At 45.7% G+C, this 26956-nt stretch overlaps 1 protein-coding gene across 1 annotated transcript in view; it reads left to right on the top strand.

Moving 5' to 3' along the window:
• The window catches only part of LOC142923931 (uncharacterized), a 32407-nt gene extending 13055 nt beyond the window's left edge, over positions 1–19352 (top strand). The window contains exons 3-4 of the mRNA XM_076064955.1: positions 2970–3825; positions 16753–19352. Coding sequence (XP_075921070.1) covers positions 2980–3825; positions 16753–18660 — 2754 coding nt within the window. The 5' untranslated portion in view covers positions 2970–2979 and the 3' untranslated portion in view covers positions 18661–19352. The remainder of the gene's footprint in view (positions 1–2969; positions 3826–16752) is intronic.
• Positions 19353–26956: the final 7604 nt, after the last annotated feature.

Raw genomic sequence — 26956 nt, 5'->3', positions numbered from 1 at the left:
GTGGTGGTTGTATTGGTGGTGGTTGTGGTGGTAGTGGTTGTGGTGGTAGTGGTTTTGGTGGTGGTTGTTGTGGTGGTTGTTGTGGTTTTGGTTGTGGTTGTGGTGGTTGTTGTGGTGGTTGTGGTGGTTGTTGTGGTGGTGGTTGTGGTGGTTGTTGTGGTGGTGGTTGTGGTGGTTGTGGTGGTTGTTGTGGTGGTGGTTGTGGTTGTTGTGGTGGTGGTTGTGGTGGTGGTTGTTGTTGTTGTTTACCGAGCTAGAGCCTCGCTCTCTCTCGTAGGGATGTCAATTGAGTATCAGCGAGCATGGAAGCGATGTCCAGGTTGAAACTTTACAGCGCGGGGCCTAGCCACGCGGGGCCTTGCCTCCTGCCCTCGCCTGATCGCGTTTGCTTCAATTCTCTCGCATAAGTTTAATTTGTCTTCACTCGGCTCGCCACTTTGTCACTTTGTTTTACTTGTTGTGGTTGTTGTGGTGGTTGTTGTGGTGGTGGTGGTGGTTGTTGTTGTGGTTGTATTGGTGGTGGTGTTTGTGGTGGTTGTATTGGTGGTGGTTGTGGTGGTGGTTGTGATGGTGGTTGTGGTTGTGATGGTGGTTGTGGTGGTGGTGGTTGTGGTGGTGGTCGTTGTGGTGGTGGTTGTGATGGTGGTTGTGGTTGTGATGGTGGTTGTGGTGGTGTTTGTGGTGGTGTTTGTGGTGGTTGTATTGGTGGTGGTTGTATTGGTGGTGGTTGTATTGGTGGTGGTTGTGGTGGTAGTTGTTGTGGTGGTGGTTTTGGTGGTAGTTGTTGTGGTTTTGGTGGTTGTGGTGGTGGTTGTTGTGGTGGTGGTGTTTGTGGTGGTTGTATTGGTGGTGGTGGTTGTGGTTGTGATGGTGGTTGTGGTGGTTGTTGTGGTGTTTCTGGTGGTTGTATTGGTGGTGGTTGTGGTTGTTGTGGTGGTGGTTGTTGTGGTTTTGGTGGTGGTGTTTGTGGTGGTTGTATTGGTGGTGGTTGTGGTGGTAGTGGTTGTGGTGGTGGTTGTTGTGGTGGTGGTTGTTGTGGTGGTTGTTGTTGTTTACCGAGGTAGAGCCTCGCTCTCTCTCGTTGGGATGTCAATTGAGTAGCAGCGAGCATGGAAGCGATGTCCAGGTTGGAACTTTACAGCGCGGGGCCTAACCACACGGGGCCTTGCCTCCTGCCCTCGCCTGATCGCGTTTGCTTCAATTCCCTCGCTTAAGTTTAATTTGTCTTCACTCGGCTCGCCACTTTGTCACTTTGTTTTACTTTTAAATATTCACGCAGTTTTTATTTCATTCTTTTTTACCAGGCCAAGCCCGCTTGAGCTGCTGTGCCGCTTTTGTTTTTGGAAGCGACCTGCCCACAACACAAGGTGAGGCTCGTGAACAGCGTGGTGGTGTTCACTCTAGACGCGTGGTGGTGTTCACTCTAGACGCGTGGCGGTGTTCACTCTAGACGCGTGGCGGTGTTCACTCTAGACGGGTGGCGGTGTTCACTCTAGACGCGTGGCGGTGTTCACTCTAGACGGGTGGCGGTGTTCACTCTGGGCGCGTGGTGGTGTTTACTGTAGACGCGTGGTGGTGTTCACTCTACTTGGTGGAGTGAGGAAGCATGAATTTTGAGCAGGTGAAGGTGGCCAGGCGTGGGTCTGGACACACCACCACCTGTGAACCATGCCAGTGTGTGACAGTGGTGGAGCCAGTGGGGGTGGGGTGGCACGTACCCCCCCAACGGTCTGATTGAAATCCCTAATTTCGATCGGATCATTGGGGTTTATTAGAAACTAGCTTCACTACCCGGCTTCGCCCGGGACTTGGATTCTTGTCTTGGATGAATTTCAAATTTCATATTCCCTTATCTGTGTTGCGGGTTGACGCCACACACTCCATGGTCATTTCCCCCACTCCCCCAAAATACAAAAATATATTTTAATACTTTGTGCATTGTGTCCAGTCTGGAAGCTACCCACATTACAAATTTCAAGTTTGTAGCATGTTCGGAAGTATGCTGAACATTTCAAACAGACACACATTCACAATTGTGTGCAGTTGCGTATACAGTACACGACTTCCCTGATGGCAAACACCTTCAGCGAGCACGATGCATATCACAGGCGTCGAATAAAAAGCATAGGACAAGTCCTTACTAACAACTCCTTACTAACAACTCCTTACTAACTAGCAACTCCTTACTAAGTAACAATGCCTTACTTACTAACAACTCCTTACTTACTAACAACTCCTTACCAACAACTCCTTACTAACAACTCCTTACGAACAACTCCTTACTTACTAACAACTCCTATCATTTTTCATTGCTGAAGGGGTTGCCCCTCCTACCTTAAAATCTTGGCTCCACCTCTGAGTGTGTGACAGGGTCAAGTTTGTATTTGCAGTAAAGTCTATTAATGCTATTGAGCGTGGAGGTTATATCAAAACAGTTTATTTTTGTTTTTCTCTAAAACTCTTTGTAAGAATGGAGTCAGGAAGTTATCACAGCACATGTGCAGCTGAAGTCGGAACTGTTCATCCCAGCATTCAAGGACATCTGTGCCTGGCTTCACAACTCTAAGTTGTGATTGAACATTAATTTATGCATTTCTGCATAACACAAATAGTATTATTTTCAACACCCTTTGCTATGTCAGCTGAATTTAGTTTTCATAAATATTCCTTTTGAAGCCAGACAGCCGAAATTGTGTGCTCGGAGTTTTGGGTTAACATTCATTTTGAAGATGCTAGGGCTTCCAGACACATTTATGACATTTGCCCTCTCATTGTGTGCCATAACAGCCCGTGTGATGAATTTGGGACACTTTTTCACTATATCATGAAATTATGAATAAGTTTAGACATGTTAGTCACGTGTTACTGTGTGTATGCATTCCTCTGTGCATCAATACTGACATGTAGATGGTGTGGACATTATTTTTTTCTGTCTGCAGCTGACGCTTCCTCTGTTGCTTCCTCTGCAGAATTTGTCTGATGGAGCAAAGGCACTCGGCGCAGCTCGGTACAAAAAGGCATCATTGCGACCGGTGTGCATACAGCACGGATCGTACTGGAAATTTGACCTTGCACCAGAGAACTCACACGGGAGAGAAACCCTTCAAGTGCAGTGTGTGTGGAAAGATGTTAGCACAGTTATCAAATCTTCAAGTACACCAGAGAACACACACAGGAGAGAAACCCTTCAAGTGCAGTGTGTGTGGGAATGCGTTTTCACATTCATCTGCTCTTGTAACACACCAGAGAACACACACGGGAGAGAAACCTTTCCAGTGCAGTGTGTGTGGGAAGGCGTTTGCACATTCACCACATCTTCAAAGACACCAGAGAACACACACAGGAGAGAAACCCTTCAAGTGCAGTGTGTGTGGGAAGGCGTTTTCACAGTCACCACATCTTCAAGTACACCAGAGAACACACACTGGAGATAAAGCCTTCAAGTGCAGTGTGTGTGGGAAGGCGTTTTCACAGTCAACTGCTCTTAAAAAACACCAGAGAACTCACACGGGAGAGAAACCCTTCAAGTGCAGTTTGTGTGGGAAGGCGTTTTCAGATTCATCTACTCTTGTTATACACCAGAGAACTCACACGGGAGATAAACCCTTCAAGTGCAGTGTGTGTGGGAAGGCGTTTTCAGATTCATCTACTCTTGCAATACACCAGAGAACACACACGGGAGAGAAACCCTTCAAGTGCAGTGTGTGTGGGAAGGCGTTTGCACAGTCATCTACTCTTGTAAGACACCAGAGAACACACACGGGAGAGAAACCCTTCAAGTGCAGTGTGTGTGGGAAGGCGTTTGCACAGTCATCAAATCTTCATGTACACCAGAGAACTCACAAGCATCAGAAGATCCACAAGGAGTGGAGTCTGAAATCAGCTTGTGACAGTCAAAGTGCCGCAATGAGCCCATCCCTCATGAAACAAGAACCGGAAGAAAATCCCAGCTTGGACACTTTTAAAGGTATCGAGGTGAAATATGAAGAGGTGAAGGTGAAATGTGAAGAAGTGATGGTGAAGAGTGAAGAAGTGAGGGTAAAATGTGAAGATGAAGATTCAACTCCAAAATCGGACCTTCACATCGATGGAAGCAATGTGAAGCAGGAGGAGAATTCTGACTGTGAGGCAGAGCGAGGCAACTCCCAGCAGTTTGTGGAAGTGGAGGTGTGGGTAGACTTCCTAGACAATACAAAGTCAAATGGAGACCCGGTAGATGTGTAAGTCAGAGACGATGTCGCTCCAATAGATGCACCTTTGTCACAGGCCTTTAATGACAAGAATGAAGTTGAACACTCAATTCCTAGGTTCAACCTGCAGGGTAAGAGCGGCCAGTCTTTGTGGACCTGTGGGTTGGGTAGATCTCTAACCAGGAGCGAGAACCAATAAGCTTCCAAGCATTCACTATGTTCTAATAATTCCATTTATACGGTGCTTGCTTAATCGCCTCTGGCAATTCGGAGTTTTGTATCGTATCTCGTCTCAAACACTTGAAGAGCATCCCCAAGTAGCAGCTGCCCCTGTGTGGCACAAGGTGGTGGCCCTGCACCGGCCTGCATGTGGACAAGAGCCTGTCAGTAGGGGGCGATGGTTGATGTGGCATCTTGGTTCTGGAGTTTGTAGGTAATGTTTAGAATTTCATAAATTTTGACCCAGATGCCAGCATGAAATGGCCTACTCGTTTTGAATGGCTCAATAGTATGTTGTACATAGACTGTTAAGCAGACGGTGTGTATTTTTTTAAATAGCTTCTTGTTAATGCGATGTAACCTGATGCAGTATATTACACTGTAGTAATACAATTTTGTTAATATTCCTGTCAATAATTTATAATGAATACTTGGCTGATTGTGTGCGTACATGTAACATTTTGTCTATAAGGGTCAAACATTTAATAAGTGATGTTAGGACAAAGTGTGTGTTTGGAAGTAACCTGTACAGATAACTCAGGTGAGACTCATTGTTCTTGTGATACAGGTCAAAGGGTATTTTTGCGTTTTCAGAAAGCATCTCCCTCTGGAGCAACTCATTGTCTTTGAAATAGGGAGCACACTGATCATTCATCAATTACAAGGCATACCACTCAAAACTTACACGTAGAGGAGGTACATTCTCTACAACACGAATTATAATTTTGTATTACGTATTGACGTAGATTTTGTCGAATTAGGACGAGAAATGCTCCTTGCTGATTAACGTCTGGATGTTCACAACCAAGGGTTGAAGCAAGCCTGACCGCCTGCAGCGCCCCTCACAACCATTTATGGCTTTGGGCCAGGAAAGTCACGAAAAAAATTGCACACGAACGACGCCTCCACGCAAGCTCCCGATGCTCCGTATCATACTGCTGTCCCTCCCGGACATATCTAGTGCCACACTCAACTCCACAAACGGCTACCCTCGTTATTTTGCGTCAATACTTGTTGCTCGATTTGGCACTACACCTGCAAATGAAACAGCTCATAGACACTTGTACACTCCATCATTGTATCCTTTTTAACACCATTTGCGAGCTGCTGCTATTCGTCCAAGGTTCCCCGCTCTTCATCCTTTCACAGAAAATACTTGTGCAAACTGTTAATTCTACTTTTCTTATTTCTGGGTGGTATTGAGCTTCATCCTGGCCCAAATGAAAAGAACTTGTGTAATTCTGTAGATTTTTCTGGCAGGAGAGGTGTTGGTGTTCTACATGTCAACATCAGAGGGCTTGTGATTAAATTAAGTCAACTAAAACTAGAAGTGGCAAATCTTGACCCGGACATTTTTTGCCTAACAGAAACATTTCTCACTCCTGCGGTCAATGACTTGCAGATTACGATTGACAACTACAACCTTTTTTGGCTTGACCGAGAATCTAAAGGAGGTGGCATTGCCATCTATGTTCGTAATATATGTTCACCATCTCACTCCTTGTTTAAAAAATGTTGCTTTGAAGGTTTGGCTCTCAGAATAACTCTCCCAAATAATCAACAGATATTGGTAGTGTGCTGCTATAGACCGCCTTGTTGGAAGGATGTTGAAGCTGCATTGGCATTGAGAGAGCTTTTTGGGGGCCTCCCTAAAGGTGAAATAGTTTTAGTGGGTGATCTAAATTGGAATTGGCTAAACACGCCGGCCGTGGCCACAAATTTTACAGATGAATTTAACCTGTTTCAATTAATAAATGTCCCCACAAGACCCAACCTAAAAAATCTGGGACAGTCAACTCTGCTTGACGTCCAATTGACAAATGCCCCTCACAATTTCACACTGACTGGTGTTCTGGGTAATAACCTTAGTGATCACTCCTTCATTTTTGGGGTGAGATCATCAGCCAGACCCAAAGCCCCCCCTAAAATTGTTGAGAAGCACTCTTTGAGGCACTTCCGCACTCAGGCATTTACAAATGATGTGCTTCACTCAGACATTGACAAGGTCTGTGATATCCCCAACCTGACTACGGCTTGGGAGACTTTCAGGTACACGTTTCTCCAAATTCTTCACAAACATGCTCCGTTGGTTAGATTTAAAACTAAAGGCAACCGCCCACCATGGTATGATCCTTTGATTACAAAGCTCATGAAAACTAGGGACAAGGCTTGGGCATGTGCTCAGAAAAGTAATTTGGTAAATGACTGCCTAGAATACAGGATTTTAAGGAATAGATGCGTAAAAAAAATACGGCATGCAAAAAATGCCTACTTTTCCTCCACTCTCCTGAAATCACATGGAAATTCCAGGATTTTTTTGGAAAACAATCAAATCTATCGAAAAGGCATCCAAAACAGACAATCTGCCCTTTGAGCTTAACCGAAATGGAGAATATTTTTCAGATCCCAAAAAAATAGTTGACAATTTTAACCTTCATTTTTCTGAAGCTGGTAATATTTTTGATAATGTATTGGGAGTCACCCCTGCTCATGCAAATTATTGATCCCAATAACTACCGACCTATCTCAATTTTGTCCCCATTGATGAAAATTTTTTGAAAAATTATTGAACTACCAAATTAGCAGTTTCTTGTCCACCAACAATCTACTACATCTAAAACAATCTGGGTTCCGAAAAAAATGCAGCACCACATCTGCTGCATTAGATTCTCTGAATCAAATTTACAGTAGCCTTGATAATAAGCAGTACTGTGCCTGTCTTTTTCTTGACCTGTCCAAAGCTTTTGATACAGTAGACCACAACACCCTGCTTAGTAAACTAAGTTGCCTCGGTTTTTCCAAAAACACAGAAAAATGGTTAAAATATTACCTCTTTTCTCGCACCCAAACTGTATTCATAGATGGTTGGAGGTCAAACAGTGTTAAGATAACAAAAGGGGGTTCCACAGGGTTCCATCCTCGGCCCCCTCTTGTTCTCTCTTAATGTCAATGACTTGGGCACTGAACTGGATCATTCCAGGGTAAATCTTTTTGCAGATGACACGATACTGATTACTGCTGGCCGCTCTCCAGATGACGTGATTGCTAAGCTCCAGGGTGATTTCAACAAACTACAACATCAGCTAGTTTCTCTTAAACTAGTCCTAAATACCTCCAAAACCAAGGTGCTATGCTTCTCACCGGGATTAAAGCAGGAAGTTATTTTTTCCAAACTACATTCCTTAAATAATGATCAAATAGAGCAAGTCAAGTTCTATAAGTATCTTGGGGTCATCCTGGATTCAAAACTGAATTTTGAAGATCACATTGATTATATTGGTTAAAAGACTATATTAAAAATTGGTTTACTGTATCGACACAAGCACTGCTTCCCCCCTATGTTCCGTTTGGAATTGATAAAAGCTACCATACTGCCTCTACTTGACTACTGTGACATCGTGTATAAATCAGCCCCAAGTACTGTACTGAAGAAGCTTGATTCCATCTATCACTCGGCCTTAAGATTTGCATTGAACTGCCCATACAGGACTCACCACTGTGATCTCTACATTGGGTCAAACTTAACATCTCTTAATGTTTGACGGCTTGTACACCAGATTTTATTTATTCACGATGTACTTACAAAAAAATCCGCAGACTACCTACTGGATCTCCTCTCTGTTTCAAAGAACAAATTTGACCTCAGGTCTTCGCTCATCTACCAGGTTCACATTCCCTATTGCCATACAAAAACCGGAGGAAGGGCCTTTGATATTGATGCCCCCAGGGTCTGGAATGCTATTGTCAATAAACTACAACTTGAATCACTACCTATGAGATCTTCACTCAAAACTGCTCTAGAGGAGTTGTACACCCCTAGCTGCCACTGCTATTCAGTGGCCTAAAATATGGCTCTAGATTTTGGTGTTATAATTTATTTATGTAGTTTATTGTAAAAAATTCGGTCAGTCCCTATGATCACTTACATTGGATTTATGGCTTTTATTTTGGTGATTTCGAAAAGTTTTTTTGTTTTGGCCATGTTTTTGTTTATTGTAGTACGGAGTTAGACTGATGGCCTTAATCTTAGTTGTCTTGTGGTTGTTGTTGTTGTTATTTGACTTGCATCCCACTGGGATTTTTGCACACAGCGTTGGTGTACGGTGCTATTTCAGGAATATTTTGATATTTTTTTCCTGGATTTTCTGTTTGCACAGTCACAAAGTCACTTTAAGATGTTTTCTTGTTCATGTTTTAGTTTTTTTGTTTGCTGCGGTTGCACCCGATTCAAGAGCCGAATGGCTCACAGGGCTATACCAAATAAATGAACTATGAACTAAATGAACTATGAACATATGGGCCGGGTTCATTAACATAATATATTCACGTACGGAGCCGCTCATTGTGGGAGGGGAGTGTTATCGTTCCCCACAAATGACGTCATGTCACCGCCTGCTGTCGCGTGACGTCACGAGGTAACAGGAAGCTGCTGATCCGCCCGTCCACTGAAATACGAGGTGAGAAATTCTCATCGCGGTTGTGGTTGTTGTGGTGGTGGTTGTTGTGGTGGTGGTTGTTGTGGTGGTTGTTGTTGTTGTTTACCGAGGTAGAGCCTCTCTCTCGTAGGGATGTCAATTGAGTATCAGCGAGCATGGAAGCGATGTCCAGGTTGTAACTTTATAGCGCGGGGCCTAGCCACGCGGGGCCTTGCCTCCTGCCCTCGCCTGATCGCGTTTGCTTCAATTCTCTCGCTTAAGTTTAATTTGTTTCACTCGGCTCGCCTCTTTGTCACTTTGTTTTACTTGTTGTGGTGGTTGTTGTGGTGGTGGTTGTTGTGGTGGTGGTGGTTGTGGTGGTGGTTGTGGTGGTTGTTGTGGTGGTTGTTGTGGTTGTGGTGGTGGTTGTTGTGGTGGTTGTTGTGGTTGCGGTGGTGGTTGTTGTGGTGGTTGTGGCGGTTGTTGTTGTGGTTGCGGTGGTGGTTGTGGTGGTGGTTGTTGTGGTGTTGGTGGTTGTGGTGTTGGTTGTATTGGTGGTGGTTGTGGTGGTGGTTGTTGTGGTGGTGGTTGTGGTGGTGGTGGTGGTTGAGGTGGTTGTTGTGGTGGTTGTGGTGGTGGTTGTTGTGGTGGTTGTTGTGGGTGGCCACGTGGAATGTTCGAACGCTCACTGCGGAGGAGAGGCTGCCCCTCCTCTGTCGGGAGCTGTACCGGTACCGCCTGGATCTGTGTGGCATTCAGGAGGTCCGGTGGACCGGCTCTGGCTCCTGCCACCATGAGGGGTGGACAGTCCTCTACTCGGGGCAGCAGACTGCCAAACAACAGGGTGTGGCTCTTCTTTTGAACAAAAGAATGAAGGGGGCGTGGGAGCGTGGCGGTGAGGTGTGGGAAGCTGTAAGCCCCAGGCTACTTTGGGCTCGCCTTCCCATCAACCGGAGGCGAGGAATGGTGGTCGTGGTTACATATGCCCTCACCGAAGATGAACATCCGTGGAGGGATGCAGGCAAAGCCGATGAGTCAGATGCCTTCTATGACCTCGGGATAGAGTCATCATGTTGGGTGACTTAAATGTCCGAGTTGGTCATGATACTGGCACCTGGTCTGGAGTGATTGGAGGGCATGGGCCAGATCAGCTCAATAACAACGGTAGGAGGCTGCTAGATTTTTGTGCAGCCCATGGGCTTGTAATTACCAACACGCTGTTCCGGCATCGGCGCATCCACACAACATCATGGATGTATGCCGGGTCCAAGAAAGAACATCTGCTGGACTACATAGTGACGGACCAGCGGATGCGAGCCCATGTCTTTGACACCAGGACCTACCGTGGAGCTGATCTGCCCTCTGACCATGAACTAGTCATCTGTAAGATGCGCCTGCCATTCTTCCACTCCGGTGGTGGGTGTACACGCAGGACCCCATTACAACCTAAAGTGGCCTGGTCTCAGTTATCTGATGAAAGTTGCAAGCGAGAATTTCATCATCGCTTGCGGCTGGGATTGGCATCGTCCCCGACTCCTCCTGATGTCGAGGGTAAATGGGCGAGGTTTAGGACTGTGACTCATGCAGCTGCAATGGCTGCTTTGGGTACGTGGTCCAGACCTCCCCAGAGACCCTGGCTGACAGAGGAGGTGTTCAGGATGGTTGAGAAAAAGCAACAGGCCCACTGTCATCGGCTACAGAATCCCACGTCAGAGAATGAGGAGGCTTGCCGCAGCCTTCGCTCGGAGGTTCGGAGAGCCGTGAGGCACTGCAAGGATGGGTGGTGGTCGCGGGTTGCTGAGGAGATGGAGTCTGCCTCAGTGGCCCGTGATCACAAATCTCTATTTAACTCCATCAAAAAAGTAATCTGCAGCGCCACACCTATTACCATCATTAGGGGAAAAAACGGTGACCCAATCTCCGACCCCCAGGAACAGGTTTGCAGATTTGCTGAGCATTTCTGTGAGGTCCTGGGGGAGGGAAAATCCCTCAGCCAGGAAAACATCGTGGCACAAAGTGAGGATGACCCTGCTGAGGCTGCGGTGCCTCAAATATTGGAAGAAGTCACCCCCTGTGAGTGGCTGGCTGAGGTGCCATCTGTTGAGGAAGTACTGAAGGCGATCCGGAGTCTGAGACCAGGAAAGGCAGCGGGCAGAGATGATCTCCCAAGCGAAATGCTGAGGGAGGGCGGCGTTTGTGCACAGACTGCCCTATATGACATCATAACAACAGTCTGGACCACTGGACGGGTTCCGCAGGATTGGAAGGATGCCCTGGTGGTCCCCCTTTTTAAGAAGGGGGACCACACAGACTGTAACAACTACAGGGGCATCTCACTCCTCAGTGTGCCGGGAAAGGTCCTGGAAAGGATTATTCAACATCGCCTTGCCAGGCACGCTGAGGAGAGGCTTGCGGAGCCCCAATGCGGTTTCAGGAAAGGGCGGTCCTGCACAGATGCCATATTTTCTGTCTGTCTGCTACAGCAGAGGTGTAGCGAATTCCAACAAGACCTACATCTCTGCTTTATTGACCTGGTCAAGGCCTATGATACCATCAGTAGGCCTGGGCTCTAGGTTGTTCTTCGTGCTTTTGGAGTACCTGACCCTCTGCTCACGATCATTAAGGACCTTCATGATGGTGAGCGGGCCCGGGTAAAACTACGTGGCTGGGAGTCAGAGCCATTCCCTGTTAACCTTGGGGTGCGACAGGGATGTCCTCTGGCTCTCACATTATTTAACATCTATTTTGACCACGTAGTTTGTGAAGCCTTCAATAGCTGTACCGGGGGAATCTACATATGGTACAGATATAATGGGAGGCTGATCGACGCCCGGGTGCGGTCAAGGGATGGCTCCCTATTGCTCAACCACGTTATGTATGCTGATGATTTGGTAATAGCTGCACATTCGGAGGAGGAATTGGAGACGCTGCTGCTGAGACTGGAGCGTGCCACTAAGAGGTGGGGCCTTACCATCAGCCCCACCAAAACTAAGCACCTGCCTGGGTATTTTGTACCATCGGACACTCCACCCCCACAACTCCCAATCGGTGATGGGGCAGTTGTGGAGAGAGTGGAGAGTTTCCCATACCTGGGCAGTGTGCTTATGACCGGCTCCAGTTTAACAGCAGAGGTCTCACTCCGAATCAGTCGAGCGGCAATATCTTTTCATCGGTTGCGTAACGCTGTGTGGAAGCTACCTGGTCTGTCGCTCCGCACTAAAAGCTTCAGGTCTTCTCAGCCACGGTCATTCCCTCCCTTCTCTATGCTTGCGAAACGTGGACCCCCCTAATGGAACATCTTCGCCGGTTAGAAACATTTAGGCTGGCCTGCCTACGATCCATCCTGGGTTTAACCAGACTGGATTGTGTGAGGAGCTCACAAATCCTTGAAAGATCTGGGCAGGGTCCCATCAGTAAGCTCCTCCGGCAGGCAAGGCTGCGATGGCTGGGTCATGTAGCCCGCATGCCCAGCCACCGCATGCCGAAACAGCTTTTGTTTGGCCGGATTGAGGGGGCTAAGCGGGCGTGGCACGGGCTGGAGAAGAGATGGAGTGATGTGGTACAGGAGGACGTGGAGCTGAGTGGACTTGCCGATGACTGGTACCAGCGGTGTCAAGATCGGCCTCTGTGGAGGAGGCTCGTGAAGGATGCTACTGGGCAGTTGGAGGCAGTCGCCCTCCAACAACAACGGAGGACGGAGGAGCGACGCTCAGAACAACGAGCGGAGCGCCGGGTGGCTAAAGCACAGCAGGTTGGCACAGTAGGGGGCACAGGTGGTGCATCAGCCAGTCATCTCAGTCAGTCGACCCGTGGCACCTGGGTCTGCCCCGTGACCTCCTGCCAGCGGGCGTTCGACACTTCACGTGGCCTCAGGGTGCACATAGCCTGGCACAAGCGTCGTGCTGACGTCACCGCCACGTAGTGGCGAATGGCGGTTGTTGTTGTTGTGGTTTTGGTGGTGGTGGTTGTGGTGGTGGTTATGGTGGTGGTTGTTGTGATGGTTGTTGTGGTGGTGGGGGTGGTGGTTGTGGGAGTGGCTGTGGTAGTGGTTGCTGTGGTGGTTGTTGTTGTGGTGGTTGTGGTGGTTGTTGTGCTGGTTGTTGTGGTTGTTGTGGTGGTGGTTGTGGTGGTTGTGGTGGTGGTTGTTGTGGTGGTTGCTGTGGTGGTGGTTGTGGTGGTGGTTGTGGTGGTGGTGGTTGTGGTAGTGGTGGTTGTGGTGGTGGTTGTGGTGGTTGTGGTGGTGATTGTTGTGGTGGTGGTTGTGGTGGTGGTTGTTGTGGTGGTGGTTGTGGTAGTGGTTGTTGTGGTGGTTGTGGTGGTGGTTGTGGTTGTTGTGGTGGTTGTTGTGGTGGTTGTTGTGGTGGTTGTTGTGCTGGTTGTTGTGGTTGTTGTGGTGGTGGTAGTGGTTGTTGTGGTGGTTGTGGTGGTGGTGGTGGTTGTGGTGGTTGTGGTGGTGGTGGTTGTGGTGGTTGTGGTGGTGATTGTTGTGGTGGTGGTTGTGGTTGTTGTGGTGGTGGTTGTGGTAGTGGTTGTTGTGGTGGTTGTGGTGGTGGTTGTGGTGGTGGTTGTTGTGGTGGTGGTTGTGGTAGTGGTTGTTGTGGTGGTGGTTGTGGTGGTGGTGGTTGTGGTGGTGGTGGTTGTTGTTTACCGAGGTAGAGCCTCGCTCTCTCATAGGGATGTCAATTGAGTAGCAGCGAGCATGGAAGCGATGTCCAGGTTGGAACTTTACAGCGCGGGGCCTAGCCACGCGGGGCCTTGCCTCCTGCCCTCGCCTGATCGCGTTTGCTTCAATTCTCTCGCTTAAGTTTAATTTGTCTTCACACGGCTCGCCACTTTGTCACTTTGTTTTACTTTTAAATATTCACGCAGTTTTTATTTCATTCTTTTTTTACCAGGCCAAGCCCGCTTGAGCTGCTGTGCCGCTTTTGTTTTCAGAAGCGACCTGCCCACAACACAAGGTGAGGCTCGTGAACAGTGTGGTGGTGTTCACTCTAGACGCGTGGCGGTGTTCACTGTAGACGCGTGGTGGTGTTCACTCTCTACATATGGAGGGGAAACCCGGGGATCGGGAAGGAAATCCACGCGACCACGGGGAGAGAGAGAGAGAGACGCAGCCTCAGCTGTGTTTATTTATCCTCAATGAATTACTTTGTGGAGTGAGGAACCATTAATACTGAGCAGGTGAAGGTGGCCAGGCGTGGGTCTGGACACACCACCACCTGTGAACCATGCCAGTGTGTGACAGTGGTGGAGCCAGTGGCGGTGGGGTGGCACGTACCCCCCCAATGGTCCGATTGAAATCCCTAATTTCGATCGGATCATTGGGGTTTATTAGTAACTAGCTTCACTACCCGGCTTCGCCCGGGACTTGGATTCTTGTCTTGGATAAATTTCAAATTTCATATTCCCTTATCTTTGACTGAAAACCCCTGAAAAAATTTGATGCTTGCAAGAAAGAAAAAAGCCGAAACAAATCAAGTTCCCTAAATCGGATGTTTTCACTCAAGGAAATTTAACCTTAATCCACTTCTACGCAAGGTCGATTTTGGCCACTCCGGAAGGGAATGACGTGGCGAGCTGAAAATAGTCGCGTTCATTTAGAAATTCCAGACAGCATAAGCTGTGAAATTTTCATGATGCCAGAGCTCAGCGTTGGATAGTTTTGATGCTTCACACAAACAGATGCTATTTCTGCTTTATATTTAATAGCCGTTGTACCCGTTCTTCGCACCCATATGTATTGAAACTCCGAGAAGCCAATGGCTTCATCGGCCAGGAGCAAAGCACCACCTAAAATCTCCCGGCATGCTGTTAACAGCTCTAAAAGTACGGTGCACGAAGAGCCATATGGTAGGGGTAAGCATTGCAGAGCGCTTAACTCAGGTGTGTTGCGGGTTGACGTCACACACTCCATGGTCATTTCCCCCACCCCCCCCCCCAAAATACAAAAGTCTATTTTTATACTTTTTACATTGTGTAGAGTATGGAACCTACCCACATGCCAAATCTCAAGTGTGTAGCATGTTGGAAAGTATGCTAAACACTTTCGAACAGACACATATCCACACATTTCGCTTTTATATATATAGATAAATCAGCATTTTGCGACCCCCCCCCCCACTGCCACCGTGTGGCATTTTATTACGTGCCAGGGACTCTATGAGAGGACAACAGTCCGAGTCCATAATTGGCAATAAGTAACGGCAAAGCAGTTACAAGCGACTCACAGAATTGTGTGCAGTTGCGTATACAGTACACGACTTCCCTGAAGGCAAACACCTTCAGCGAGCGCGATGGCTATCACACACGTCGAATAAAAAGGATTAGGACAAGTCCTTGGTAACAACTCCGTACTAACAACTCCTTACTTAATAACAACTCATAATATTCTTAGTTTTTTCGGTAAAGTCACGTTGAAGAGAAACAACAAAATAACAAAATATATATAAAACAATAAAAAAATTTCACGACGTTTCGACCATAACTCAAACGGTCATCATCAGGTGTGTCGGTTTGCATAAATTTATTTTTAAAACGGCACATTTATTTATAAATAATAATAATAAATAAATGTGCCGTTTTAAAAATAAATTTATGCAAACCGACACACCTGATGATGACCGTTTGAGTTATGGTCGAAACGTCGTGAAATTTTTTTATTGTTTTATATATATTTTGTTGTTTCTCTTCAACGTGACTTTACCGAAAAAACTAAGAATATGAATTACTGCAGTCACGAAAGCTTTAAATCAAAACAACTCATAATGTTTCATTGCTGGAGGGGTTGCTCATGGCTCCGCCTCTGAGTGTGTGATCGTGTCAAGTTTGTATGTGCAGTAAAGCCTATTAACTCTATATAGTAATAGGTTTTACCCTTTTAACTGGCACAAAAAAAACTGACCCCTTTATTCAAGTCATCATGTTTGCAATAACCACAACACAAGCAGTCAAAATGCAAACAAATGAGACAACTCTGATAATACTAAGCACTGTCCTTGAAATTGATTGGTCCACACCCGAGACGGCTTTTCTTAGAACCTAGTCTCCACTGGTGTTGAAACAGAAGACGCCAAAAGGCGTCTCGGGTGTGGACCAATCAAATTCAAGGACAGTGCTTATTATCAGAGTTGTCTCTATTGTTTGCATTTTGACTGCTTGTGTTGTGGTTATTGCAAACATGATGCCTTGAATAAAGGTGTCAGTTTTTTGTTCCAGTTAAAAGAGTAAAACCTATTACTATATCTTGTTACTGGCAAAGGAGGTCTCATAATCTATTAACTCTATTGAGCACGGAGGTGATATCAAAACAGTTTATTTTTGTTTTTCTCTGGAACTCTTTGTTTGAATGTAGTCGGGAAGTTATCACAGCACACGTGCAGCTGAAATCAGAACTGTTCATCCCAGCATTCAAGGACATCTGTGCCTGGCTTCACACCTCTAAGTTGCGATTAAACATTCATTTATGCATAACACAAATAGTATTATTTTCAACACCCTTTGCTATGTCAGCTGAATTTAACTTTCATAAATATTCCTTTTGTAGCCAGACATCCAAAATTGTGTGCTCGGAGTTTTAGGTTAACATTCATTTTGAAGATACTAGGGCTTCCAGACACGTTTTTGACCATTTGCCCTCTCATTGTGTGCCATAACAGCCCGTTTGATGAATTTGGGACACTTTTTCACGATAACATTAATATATGAATAAGTATAGACGTGTTAGTCACGTGTTACTGTGTGTATGCATTCCTCTGTGCATCGATACTGACGTGTAGATGGTGTTTATATTCTTTTTTTCTGTCTGCAGCTGTCGCTTCCTCTGCAGAATTTGTCTGATGGAGCAAAGGCACTCGGCGCGGCTCGGTGCAAAAAGGCAACAATGCGACCGGCATGCAAACAACACAGATCGTACTGGAAATTTGACACAGCACCAGAGAACACACACAGGAGAGAAACCCTTCAAGTGCAGTGTGTGTGGGAAGGCCTTTTCACTTTCACCAAATCTTCAAATACACCAGAGAACACACACAGGAGAGAAACCCTTCAAGTGCAGTGTGTGTGGGAAGGCGTTTGCACATTCATCTAATCTTAAAAAACACCAGAGAACACACACGGGAGAGAAACCCTTCAAGTGCAGTGTGTGTGGGAAGGCTTTTTCACAGTCACCACATCTTCAAGTACACCAGAGAACGCACACAGGAGAGAAACTCTTTAAGTGCAGTTTGTGTGGGAAAGCGTTTTCAGATCCATCTGCTCTTGTAAGACACCAGAGAACACACACGGGAGAAAGACCCTTCAAGTGCAGTGTGTGTGGGAAGGCGTTTGCACTTTCACCAAATCTTCAATTACACCAGAGAACACACACAGGAGAGAAACCCTTCAAGTGCAGTGTGTGTGGGAAGGCGTTTGCACTTTCACCAAATCTTCAATTACACCAGAGAACACACACAGGAGAGAAACCCTTCAAGTGCAGTGTGTGTGGGAAGGCGTTTACACGTTCAACAAATCTTCAAAGACACCAGAGAACACACACAGGAGAGAAACCCTTCAAGTGCAGTGTGTGTGGGAAGGCTTTTGCACTTTCACCAAATCTTCAAATACACCAGAGAACACACACAGGAGAGAAACCCTTCAAGTGCAGTGTGTGTGGGAAGGCTTTTTCACAGTCACCACATCTTCAAGTACACCAGAGAACGCACACAGGAGAGAAACTCTTTAAGTGCAGTTTGTGTGGGAAAGCGTTTTCAGATCCATCTGCTCTTGTAAGACACCAGAGAACACACACGGGAGAAAGACCCTTCAAGTGCAGTGTGTGTGGGAAGGCGTTTGCACTTTCACCAAATCTTCAATTACACCAGAGAACACACACAGGAGAGAAACCCTTCAAGTGCAGTGTGTGTGGGAAGGCGTTTGCACTTTCACCAAATCTTCAATTACACCAGAGAACACACACAGGAGAGAAACCCTTCAAGTGCAGTGTGTGTGGGAAGGCGTTTTCACGTTCAACAAATCTTCAAAGACACCAGAGAACACACACAGGAGAGAAACCCTTCAAGTGCAGTGTGTGTGGGAAGTCTTTTGCACTTTCACCAAATCTTCAAATACACCAGAGAACACACACAGGAGAGAAACCCTTCAAGTGCAGTGTGTGTGGGAAGGCGTTTTCAGATCCATCTACTCTTGTAAGACACCAGAGAACTCACACGGGAGAGAAACCCTTCAAGTGCAGTGTGTGTGGGAAGGCGTTTTCAGATCCATCTGCTCTTGTAAGGCACCAGAGAACTCACACGGGAGAGAAACCCTTCAAGTCCAGTGTGTGTGGGAAGGCATTTGCACTTTTACCAAATCTTCAAATACACCAGAGAACACACACAGGAGAGAAACCCTTCAAGTGCAGTGTGTGTGGGAAGGCGTTTGCACAGTCACCACATCTTCATGTACACCAGAGAACTCACAAGCATCAGAAGATCCACAAGGAGTGGAGTCTGAAATCAGCTTGTGAAAGTCAAAGTGCCGCAATGAGCTCATCCCTCATGAAACAAGAACCGGAAGAAAAACCCAGCTTGGACACTTTTAAAGGTATCGAGGTGAAGTATGAAGAGGTGAAGGTGAAATGTGAAGAAGTGATGGTGAAGAGCGAAGAAGTGAAGGTAAAATGTGAAGATGAAAATTCAACTCCACAATGGGACCTTAACATCGATGGAGGCAACGTGAAGCAGGAGGAGAATTCTGACTGTGAGGCAGAGCGAGGCTACTCCCAGCAGTTTGTGGAAGTGGAGGTGTGGGTGGATTTCCTAGACAATACAAAGTCAAATAGAGACCCGGTAGATGTGTAAGCTTGGGACGATGTCGCTCCAATAGATGCACCTTTGTCACAGGCCTTTAATGACAAGAATGTGAAGTTGAACAATCAATTCCTAGGTTCAACCTGCAGGGTAAGATCGGCCAGTCTTTGTTGACCTGTGGGTTGGGTAGATCTCTAACCAGGAGCGAGAACCAATAAGCTTCCAAGCATTCACTATGTTCTAATAATTCCATTTATACGGTGCTTGCTTAATCGCCTCTGGCAATTCGGAGTTTTGTATCGTATCTCGTCTCAAACACTTGAAGAGCATCCCCAAGTAGCAGCTGCCCCTGTGTGGCACAAGTTGGTGGCCCTGCACCGGCCTGCATGTGGACAAGAGCCTGTCAGTAGGGGGCGATGGTTGATGTGGCATCTTGGTTGTGGAGTTTGTAGGTAATGTTTAGAATTTCATACATTTTTACCCAGACGCCAGCATGCAATGGCCTACTCGTTTTGAATGGCTCCATAGTATGTTGTACATTTTGACTGCTTGTGTTGTGGTTATTGCAAACATGATGCCTTGAATAAAGGTGTCAGTTTTTGTGCCAGTTAAAAGGGTAAAACCTATTCCTATATCTTGTTACTGGCAAAGGAGGTCTCATAATGTAAAAAAAATGTTTATTTTTATTATTAAAATTGTCATTTAATTTAAGTTTTTTTCTTTAATGAAACATGTTTTTTTAATTTACCTGACTTTACCGAAAGAACCAAGAATATTAATTCCTGCTGTGACCACTCGGTTCGCCTCAATCTGCGTGGAGGCTTGGCCCCCACTCACACAGTGCACACACACAGTCTACACACAGTCTACACACACACCGTGTACACACACAGTGTACACACACCGTGTACACACACAGTGTACACACACCGTGTACACACACACACACACCGTGTACACACCGTGTACACACCGTGTACACACAGTGTACACACACAGTGTACACACACATACACATTGTACACACATACACATTGTAAACACATACACATTGTACACACAATTTACACACTGTACACACACAGTGTTACTCCGACTACAAAATCCGCAAAGCCATCACTCCAGTCATGAAGAAGGATCCTCTTGTGGAGCCACTCAAAACCATCACCTTACCCTACATTGCAGGGGTCACTAAAAATATATCCAAAATCCTGAATAAACACAAGATCCAGGTCCGATTCAACACAGTACATAAAATCCGTGATCTGGTTCCATCTGTAAAAGATGCTGTTCCAGACATACAGTACCCGGGCATTTACAAACTAAAGTGCCTCTGTGGTAGTAGCTGCATTGGAGAAACCAAACAACATATCTCGGACCGCATCCGCGAACATAAAGCAGACTTGAAACACGGTAGAACGAACTCCTCTGCCGTGGCAGATCACTGTTATTATTCAGTGGGCTCACATGACATTGACTTCTCCAAGACGGAGGTTCTTTGCAAACCAACCGGCTACCATGAGAGATTCGTTCATGAGGCCATTCACATATACAAGCACAGAGACAATTTCAACTGCGAAGATGGATTCTGGCTTAGTAACCATTGGAAAGATATTTTAAACCATTTAGGTTCTTAATTGTATTTTACGATGACCTTCAGCCCGCAGCTCTTTCGCTGGCATTGACTCTTAATACCTCTCACACCACGGTTAATGGTATGGTTTACAACATGGAGTATAATAGCGCCTCGCAGCTGACTCTCTCCCCCTCCTCCGTTCCGACCATGGATGAACTCGTCTGTCTGAACGGGGCTCGTAGCTATCCGTGGTTCTAAAGTTGAGGGTAAGAATATGAATAAGAATCCACCCATTTTTCCACCATATAGCATTGTGATATATAACGACTTATTGTTGGTAGCTTAGCTGATTGGAGAATATATAGTTTATTGAAAACATTGAGGTAGTTTATATTTTAGTTTTTTATTGGTTTACTATATGGTATTCATTATAGTTTCATGTATACCCAGTTACTGTTAATAGCTCAGCTTATTGAAGAATATGTTGAGTACATTTATTATATTGATGTAATTTAGACTTAGGTTTTTTCACATCGGTTTACTATATGATTGTCGAGTTGTTGCAGCCCCTTTGGCGTCCATATACTAGGTGCCTCTGTAGATGTGTAGGCTTTGACTTTAACATAGCTATTTCTATGACCAGTCACAAGCTAATCCCTCAGTTATTTCAATGCTAAATTCTCCTGTTTGATTTGTACTAGGTGCCTCTGTAGATGTGTAGGCTTTGACTTTAACATAGCCATTTTTGTGACCAGTCAAAAGCTAATCACTCAGCTATTTCAATGCTAAATTCTCCTGTTTGATTTGTACTAGGTGCCTCTGTGGATGTGTAGGATTTGACTTTAACATAGCTATTTCTATGACCAGTCACAAGCTAATCACGCAGCTATTTCAATGCTGAATTATCCGAACCAAACATTAAACTAATTTCCAATGGTACAGTATATCTTTTCAAGTAGTGGTATCCCAAACTTTCGCATCAGCCTAAATTCCCTTTTCACACCATCAATATGTAAACTCCCCCTCCCCCCCTCGCCGGTCTGCATATGTTCACCCCCTCTACACCGTTCATCATGCTAAGTCCGCCATTTAAATGCTAATTTTTATGCTAATTCCTTTGTAAAGGCGCTCTCTTCTCACACAGCTTAAAGGTCGCGGTCTGAGCTTGGCTGTGTTCGCTCCAGCGCTGTCCTCGAGACAGTCTCGTCCCTTCACCTGATGAAGGCCATTTGTGTTGTGGCCGAAACGTCGTGAGAATTTTATTGTTTTATTAATTTATTATTTTATTCTCATTCTACGTGACTTTACCGAAAGAACCAAAGAAGATGAATCCTTGCAGTCACGAAAGCTTTAAATCGAAATTTGTATACCACTTATTTAAGATTTAAGATTCCTATATGTTGAATGTAAATTCCTTGTCTGTGCGAACTTTCATGGCGAATAAAACCCTTTCTGATTAAAGTCATGTAAATAGAAAACAATAATACAGAAAAAAATGTGTTTATAGGAATAGGTTTTACCCTTTTAACTGGCACAAAAACTGACACCTTTATTCAAGGCATCATGTTTGCAATAACCACAACACAAGCAGTCAATTTGCCAACAAAAGAGACAACTCTGATAATAATATGCACTGTCCTTGAAATTGATTGGTCCACACCCGAGACGGCTTTTCTTAGAACCTAGTCTCCACTGGTGTTGAACCAGAAGACGCCAAAAGGCGTCTCGGGTGTGGACCAATCAAATTCAAGGACAGTGCCAGTATTATTATCAGAGTTGTCTCTTTTGTTTGCATTTTGACTGCTTGTGTTGTGGTTATTGCAAACATGATGCCTTGATATTCTTAGTTTTTTCGGTAAAGTCACGTTGAAGAGAAACGACAAAATAACAAAATATATATAAAACAATAAAAAATTCTCACGACGTTTCGACCATAACTCAAACGGTCATCATCAGGTGTGTCGGTTTGCATAAATTTATTTTGAAAACGGCATATTTATTTATATATATATAAAAAATAACGTTTGCGTCACGCGCAACGATTGGCAGTTTGCCCAGGACTAGTCAATCTATTTTTTGAAAAGAGGAGGGGGGAGACGAAATTTGTTTTTATGTATGCTGTCTGAAAGCCACTGTAAGCGTGAACAATCAATCAAGAACTGAAATGATTTATCAAATCTTTCCAATGATTGCTAAGATAGAATCCATCTTCTCGGTTGAAATTGTCTCTGTGCTTGTTTATGTGGATAGCCTCATGAACGAATCGCTCATGGTAGCCAGATGGCTTACAAAGAACCTCTGTCTTGGAAAAGTCAATGTCATGTGAGCCTACTGAATTAGAACAATGATCTGCTACGGCCGAGGTGTTGGTCCTACCGTGTTTAAGGTCTGCTTTATGTTCACGAATGCGGTCTGAGACATGGCGTTTGGTTTCTCCAATGTAACTACTACCACAGAGGCAACTTAGTTTGTAGACACCAGGGTACTGTATGTCCGGAATCACATCTTTTACAGACGGAACCAGATCACGGATTTTATGTAATGTGTTGAAACGGACCTGGATCTTGTGTTTATTCAAGATTTTGGAGATCTTTTTTGTGATCCCCGCAATGTAGGGTAAAGTGTTGGTTTTGAAAGGCTCCTCAAGAGGGTTCTTCTTCATGGTTTGAGTGATAGCTTTGCGGATTGCATAGTCGGAGTAACCATTAGCCCTAAGAGCTTGGTGTACGTGCTTGAGTTCACTGCTTATGTGTTCCTGGTCGGATATGCATTGGGCTCTATGATACAGAGTCTTGATGAGATAATTCTTCTGTGATGGATGGTGGTGGGAATCCGGTTTCAGATAAGCATCCGTATGGGTAGCTTTCCTGTAGACAGAGTGGCTCATTGAACCATCAGGTCTCTTTTTAATTAGGACATCCAAAAAAGGTATCTTGCCATCTATTTCGACTTCCATGGTAAATCTGATGGCTGGGTGTATGGAATTGATGTGGTCGAAGAATTGGTCTAGAGCAGGCCGGCCATGTGGCCAGATGACAAAAGTGTCATCCACGTACCTCTTCCATAAGGTTGGGCGCAGAGTGGCAGTCTGGATGGCGTCAGTCTCAAATTTCTCCATGAAAATGTTAGCTATAACTGGAGAAAGGGGGGAGCCCATTGGGGTGCCCTCAGTTTGTTTGTAGAAAGTTCCATTCCAAGTGAAGTATGTATTGGTTAAACAGTGTCTCACCAGGGGGGGTACCTCAGTGTTTAGTCCTTGATGAACCAAGTCTTCAATGATTGCAATGGTGTCAGGTACAGGAACCTTGGTGAATAAGGAAACTACATCAAAACTGACAAGCAGGTCGTCTGGGGACAGGGAAATACCCTTGATTGTTGATACCAGGTGAGTAGAATTTTGTACCGCAGAGGTGGTTTTTCCAGTGAAAGGACGCAGGATTTCAGACAAAAAACGAGCTAGTTTGTAGGTGGGGGAGCTGATAGTAGAGACTATGGGACGAAGAGGTGTATCAACTTTATGTATTTTTGGTAAGCCGTATAATCTTGGTGGCCTGGCAGCAGAAGGTTTCAACGAAAACTGTTTAGATTGATCAATTAATGCGGTTGAATCAGAAATTATTTTGTTGGTTTGTGTGACGAGGCTGTTGGTGGGATCTCTTTTTATTTTTGTATAACTACCATCGTCGAGTAATTCTTTAATTTTGTTGTTGTATTCTATTTTATCCATGATAACAGTAGCATTGCCTTTGTCAGCTGAGAGAACTACAATATCATTCCTCTTTTTTAATTTATATAATTCAAAACGCTCATCTTTGCTGAGGTTGCTAGCTGGCATCTTAGCGTTTTTGAGGGTTGCAGCGATTTCAGATCTTGCTACGTCTGCAGCGATGTGACCCAGGCCCCTGAGAGCAACGTCTACTTGGGCAATTATATAATTAACTGGTATGTGTTTAGGTGTGACTGCAAAGTTTAGACCTTTAGCTAAAACGGATTTCAGACCATCGGAAATAGAACTGTTACTGCGATTAATTACGACTTTATTAACGTCTAACTTTTTGGTGTATGGGTCCGGTCTTTTGTTGAAGAGGAGGTTAAATTTGGAAATCAGGTTTTCCTTACATTTGGTCGACATAGTAGCAGCTGAAGAGGCAGTCATATTGTCTACATGTTCCCAATCCGATGTGGACATTATTGCCGTCAATGATAAGTGTGATTTGTAGAGTGTCTTGTCTAACTGATCTAGTTCGGTGCGTATAATCTGATTTTCTCTGAGATAAGAGCTAAGCTAGTTTTGAAAAGAATTCGTTTAGCATTAGAAGAAGTTACAGCAGCAGAGGTCAGTGTAAATGCGATTGGTATTACCCCAGAGTCGCGGCATCTCTTCAGAAAGGTGAGAGACTCGATCAGCTGAGCCTTCTTATCCCGGAGTTTGTTGAAAGATCTTAAAGTTATGTGGAAACCCTCCCCGTAGAGGCGATTAAATTTTGATTTAAAGCTTTCGTGACTGCTGTAATTCATATTCTTAGCTCTTTCGGTAAAGTCACGTTGAAGGGAAACAATAAAATAATACAATATATATAAAACAATAAAAATTCTCACGACGTTTCGACCATAACACAAACGGTCATCATCACGTGTTGAAGTACAATCCTTATTTGGGCAAAGCTACTCCCGGTGACTGGCGGCTCATTAACATAATATATTCATGAAAGCCGTCGCGAGTTTATTGCGACGAGTTCGGCACCCACGCCCCATCCCTCCACGTATGGGCCAGACTCATTAACATAATTTATTTAAGTAACAGAGTTGCTCATTGTGGGAGGGGAGTGTTTTGTTCCCCGCAAGTGACGTCATGTCAACGTCTGCTGCCGCGTGACGTCACGAGATAACAGGAAGCTGCTGCTCCGCCGTGCACTGAAATCCGAGGTGAGTAATTCTCATCGCGGTTGTGGTGGTGGTGGTGGTGGTTGTTGTGGTGGTGGTTGTTGTGGTGGTGGTTGTTGTGGTGGTGGTTGTTGTGGTGGTGGTGGTTGTGGTGGTGGTGGTTGTTGTTGTTTGCCGAGGTAGAGCCTCGCTCTCTCTCGTAGGGATGTCAATTGAGTAGCAGCGAGCATGGAAGCGATGTCCAGGTTGGAACTTTACAGCGCGGGGCCTAGCCACGCGGGGCCGTGCCTCCTGCCCTCGCCTGATCGCGTTTGCTTCAATTCTCTCGCTTAAGTTTCATTTGTCTTCACTCGGCTCGCCACTTTGTCACTTTGTTTTACTTGTTGTGGTGGTGGTTGTGGGGGTTGTTGTGGTGGTGGTTGTTGTTGTGGTTGTATTGGTGGTGGTGTTTGTGGTGGTTGTATTGGTGGTGGTTGTGGTGGTGGTTGTATTGGTGGTGGTTGTGGTGGTGGTTGTGATGGTGGTTGTGGTTGTGATGGTGGTTGTGGTGGTGGTGGTTGTGATGGTGGTTGTGGTGGTGGTGGTTGTGGTGGTGGTCGTTGTGGTGGTGGTTGTGATGGTGGTTGTGGTTGTGATGGTGGTTGTGGTGGTGTTTGTGGTGGTGTTTGTGGTGGTTGTATTGGTGGTGGTTGTATTGGTGGTTGTATTGGTGGTGGTTGTGGTGGTGGTTGTGGTGGTAGTTGTTGTGGTGGTGGTTTTGGTGGTGGTTGTTGTGGTTTTGGTGGTGGTTGTGGTGGTGGTGTTTGTGGTGGTTGTATTGGTGGTGGTTGTGGTGGTAGTGGTTGTGGTGGTAGTTGTTGTGGTGTGGTTGTTCTGGTTTTGGTGGTGGTTGTTGTGGTGCTGGTTGTTGTGGTGGTTGTTGTGGTGGTGGTTGTGGTTGTGGTGGTGGTTGTTGTGGTGGTTGTTGTGGTGGTTGTGGTTGTTTTGGTGGTGGTTGTTGTGGTGGTTGTTGTGGTTTTGGTGGTGGTTGTGGTGGTTGTTGTGGTGGTGGTTGTGATGGTTGTTGTGGTGGTGGTTGTGGTTGTTGTGGTGGTGGTTGTGGTGGTGGTGGTTGTTGTGGTGGTGGTTGTTGTGGTGGTTGTTGTGGTGGTTGTGGTGGTGGTTGTTGTGGTGGTGGTTGTTGTGGTGGTTGTTGTGGTGGTTGTGGTGGTGGTTGTGGTGGTGGTGGTGGTTGTTGTGGTGGTGGTTGTGGTGGTTGTGGTGGTGTTTGTTGTGGTGGTGGTTGTGGTGGTGGTTGTTGTGGTGGTGGTTGTGGTAGTGGTTGTTGTGGTGGTTGTGGTGGTGGTTGTGGTGGTGGTTGTGGTTGTTGTGGTGGTTGTTGTGCTGGTTGTTGTGGTTGTTGTGGTGGTGGTAGTGGTTGTTGTGGTGGTTGTGGTGGTTGTGGTGGTGGTGGTTGTGGTGGTTGTGGTGGTTGTGGTGGTGATTGTTGTGGTGGTGGTTGTGGTGGTGGTTGTTGTGGTTGTTGTTTACCGGGATAGAGCCTCGCTCTCTCATAGGGATGTCAATTGAGTATCAGCGAGCATGGAAGCGATGTCCAGGTTGGAACTTTACAGCGCGGGGCCTAGCCACGCGGGGCCTTGCCTCCTGTCCTCGCCTGATCGCGTTTGCTTCAATTCTCTCGCATAAGTTTAATTTGTCTTCACACGGCGCGCCACTTTGTCACTTTGTTTTACTTTTAAATATTCACGCAGTTTTTATTTCATTCTTTTTTTACCAGGCCAAGCCCGCTTGAGCTGCTGTGCCGCTTTTGTTTTCAGAAGCGACCTGCCCACAACACAAGGTGAGGCTCGTGAACAGTGTGGTGGTGTTCACTCTAGACGCGTGGCG

This window comes from Petromyzon marinus, unplaced genomic scaffold, assembly GCF_048934315.1.
Source record: "Petromyzon marinus isolate PM22_M1 ecotype Great Lakes invasive population unplaced genomic scaffold, UKy_Petmar_22M1.pri1.0 PM_Scaffold_9, whole genome shotgun sequence".
Lineage (NCBI taxonomy): Eukaryota > Metazoa > Chordata > Hyperoartia > Petromyzontiformes > Petromyzontidae > Petromyzon > Petromyzon marinus.
The sequence above is the reverse complement of the archived record's forward strand: the minus strand, read 5'-3'. Positions and strand labels throughout refer to the sequence as shown.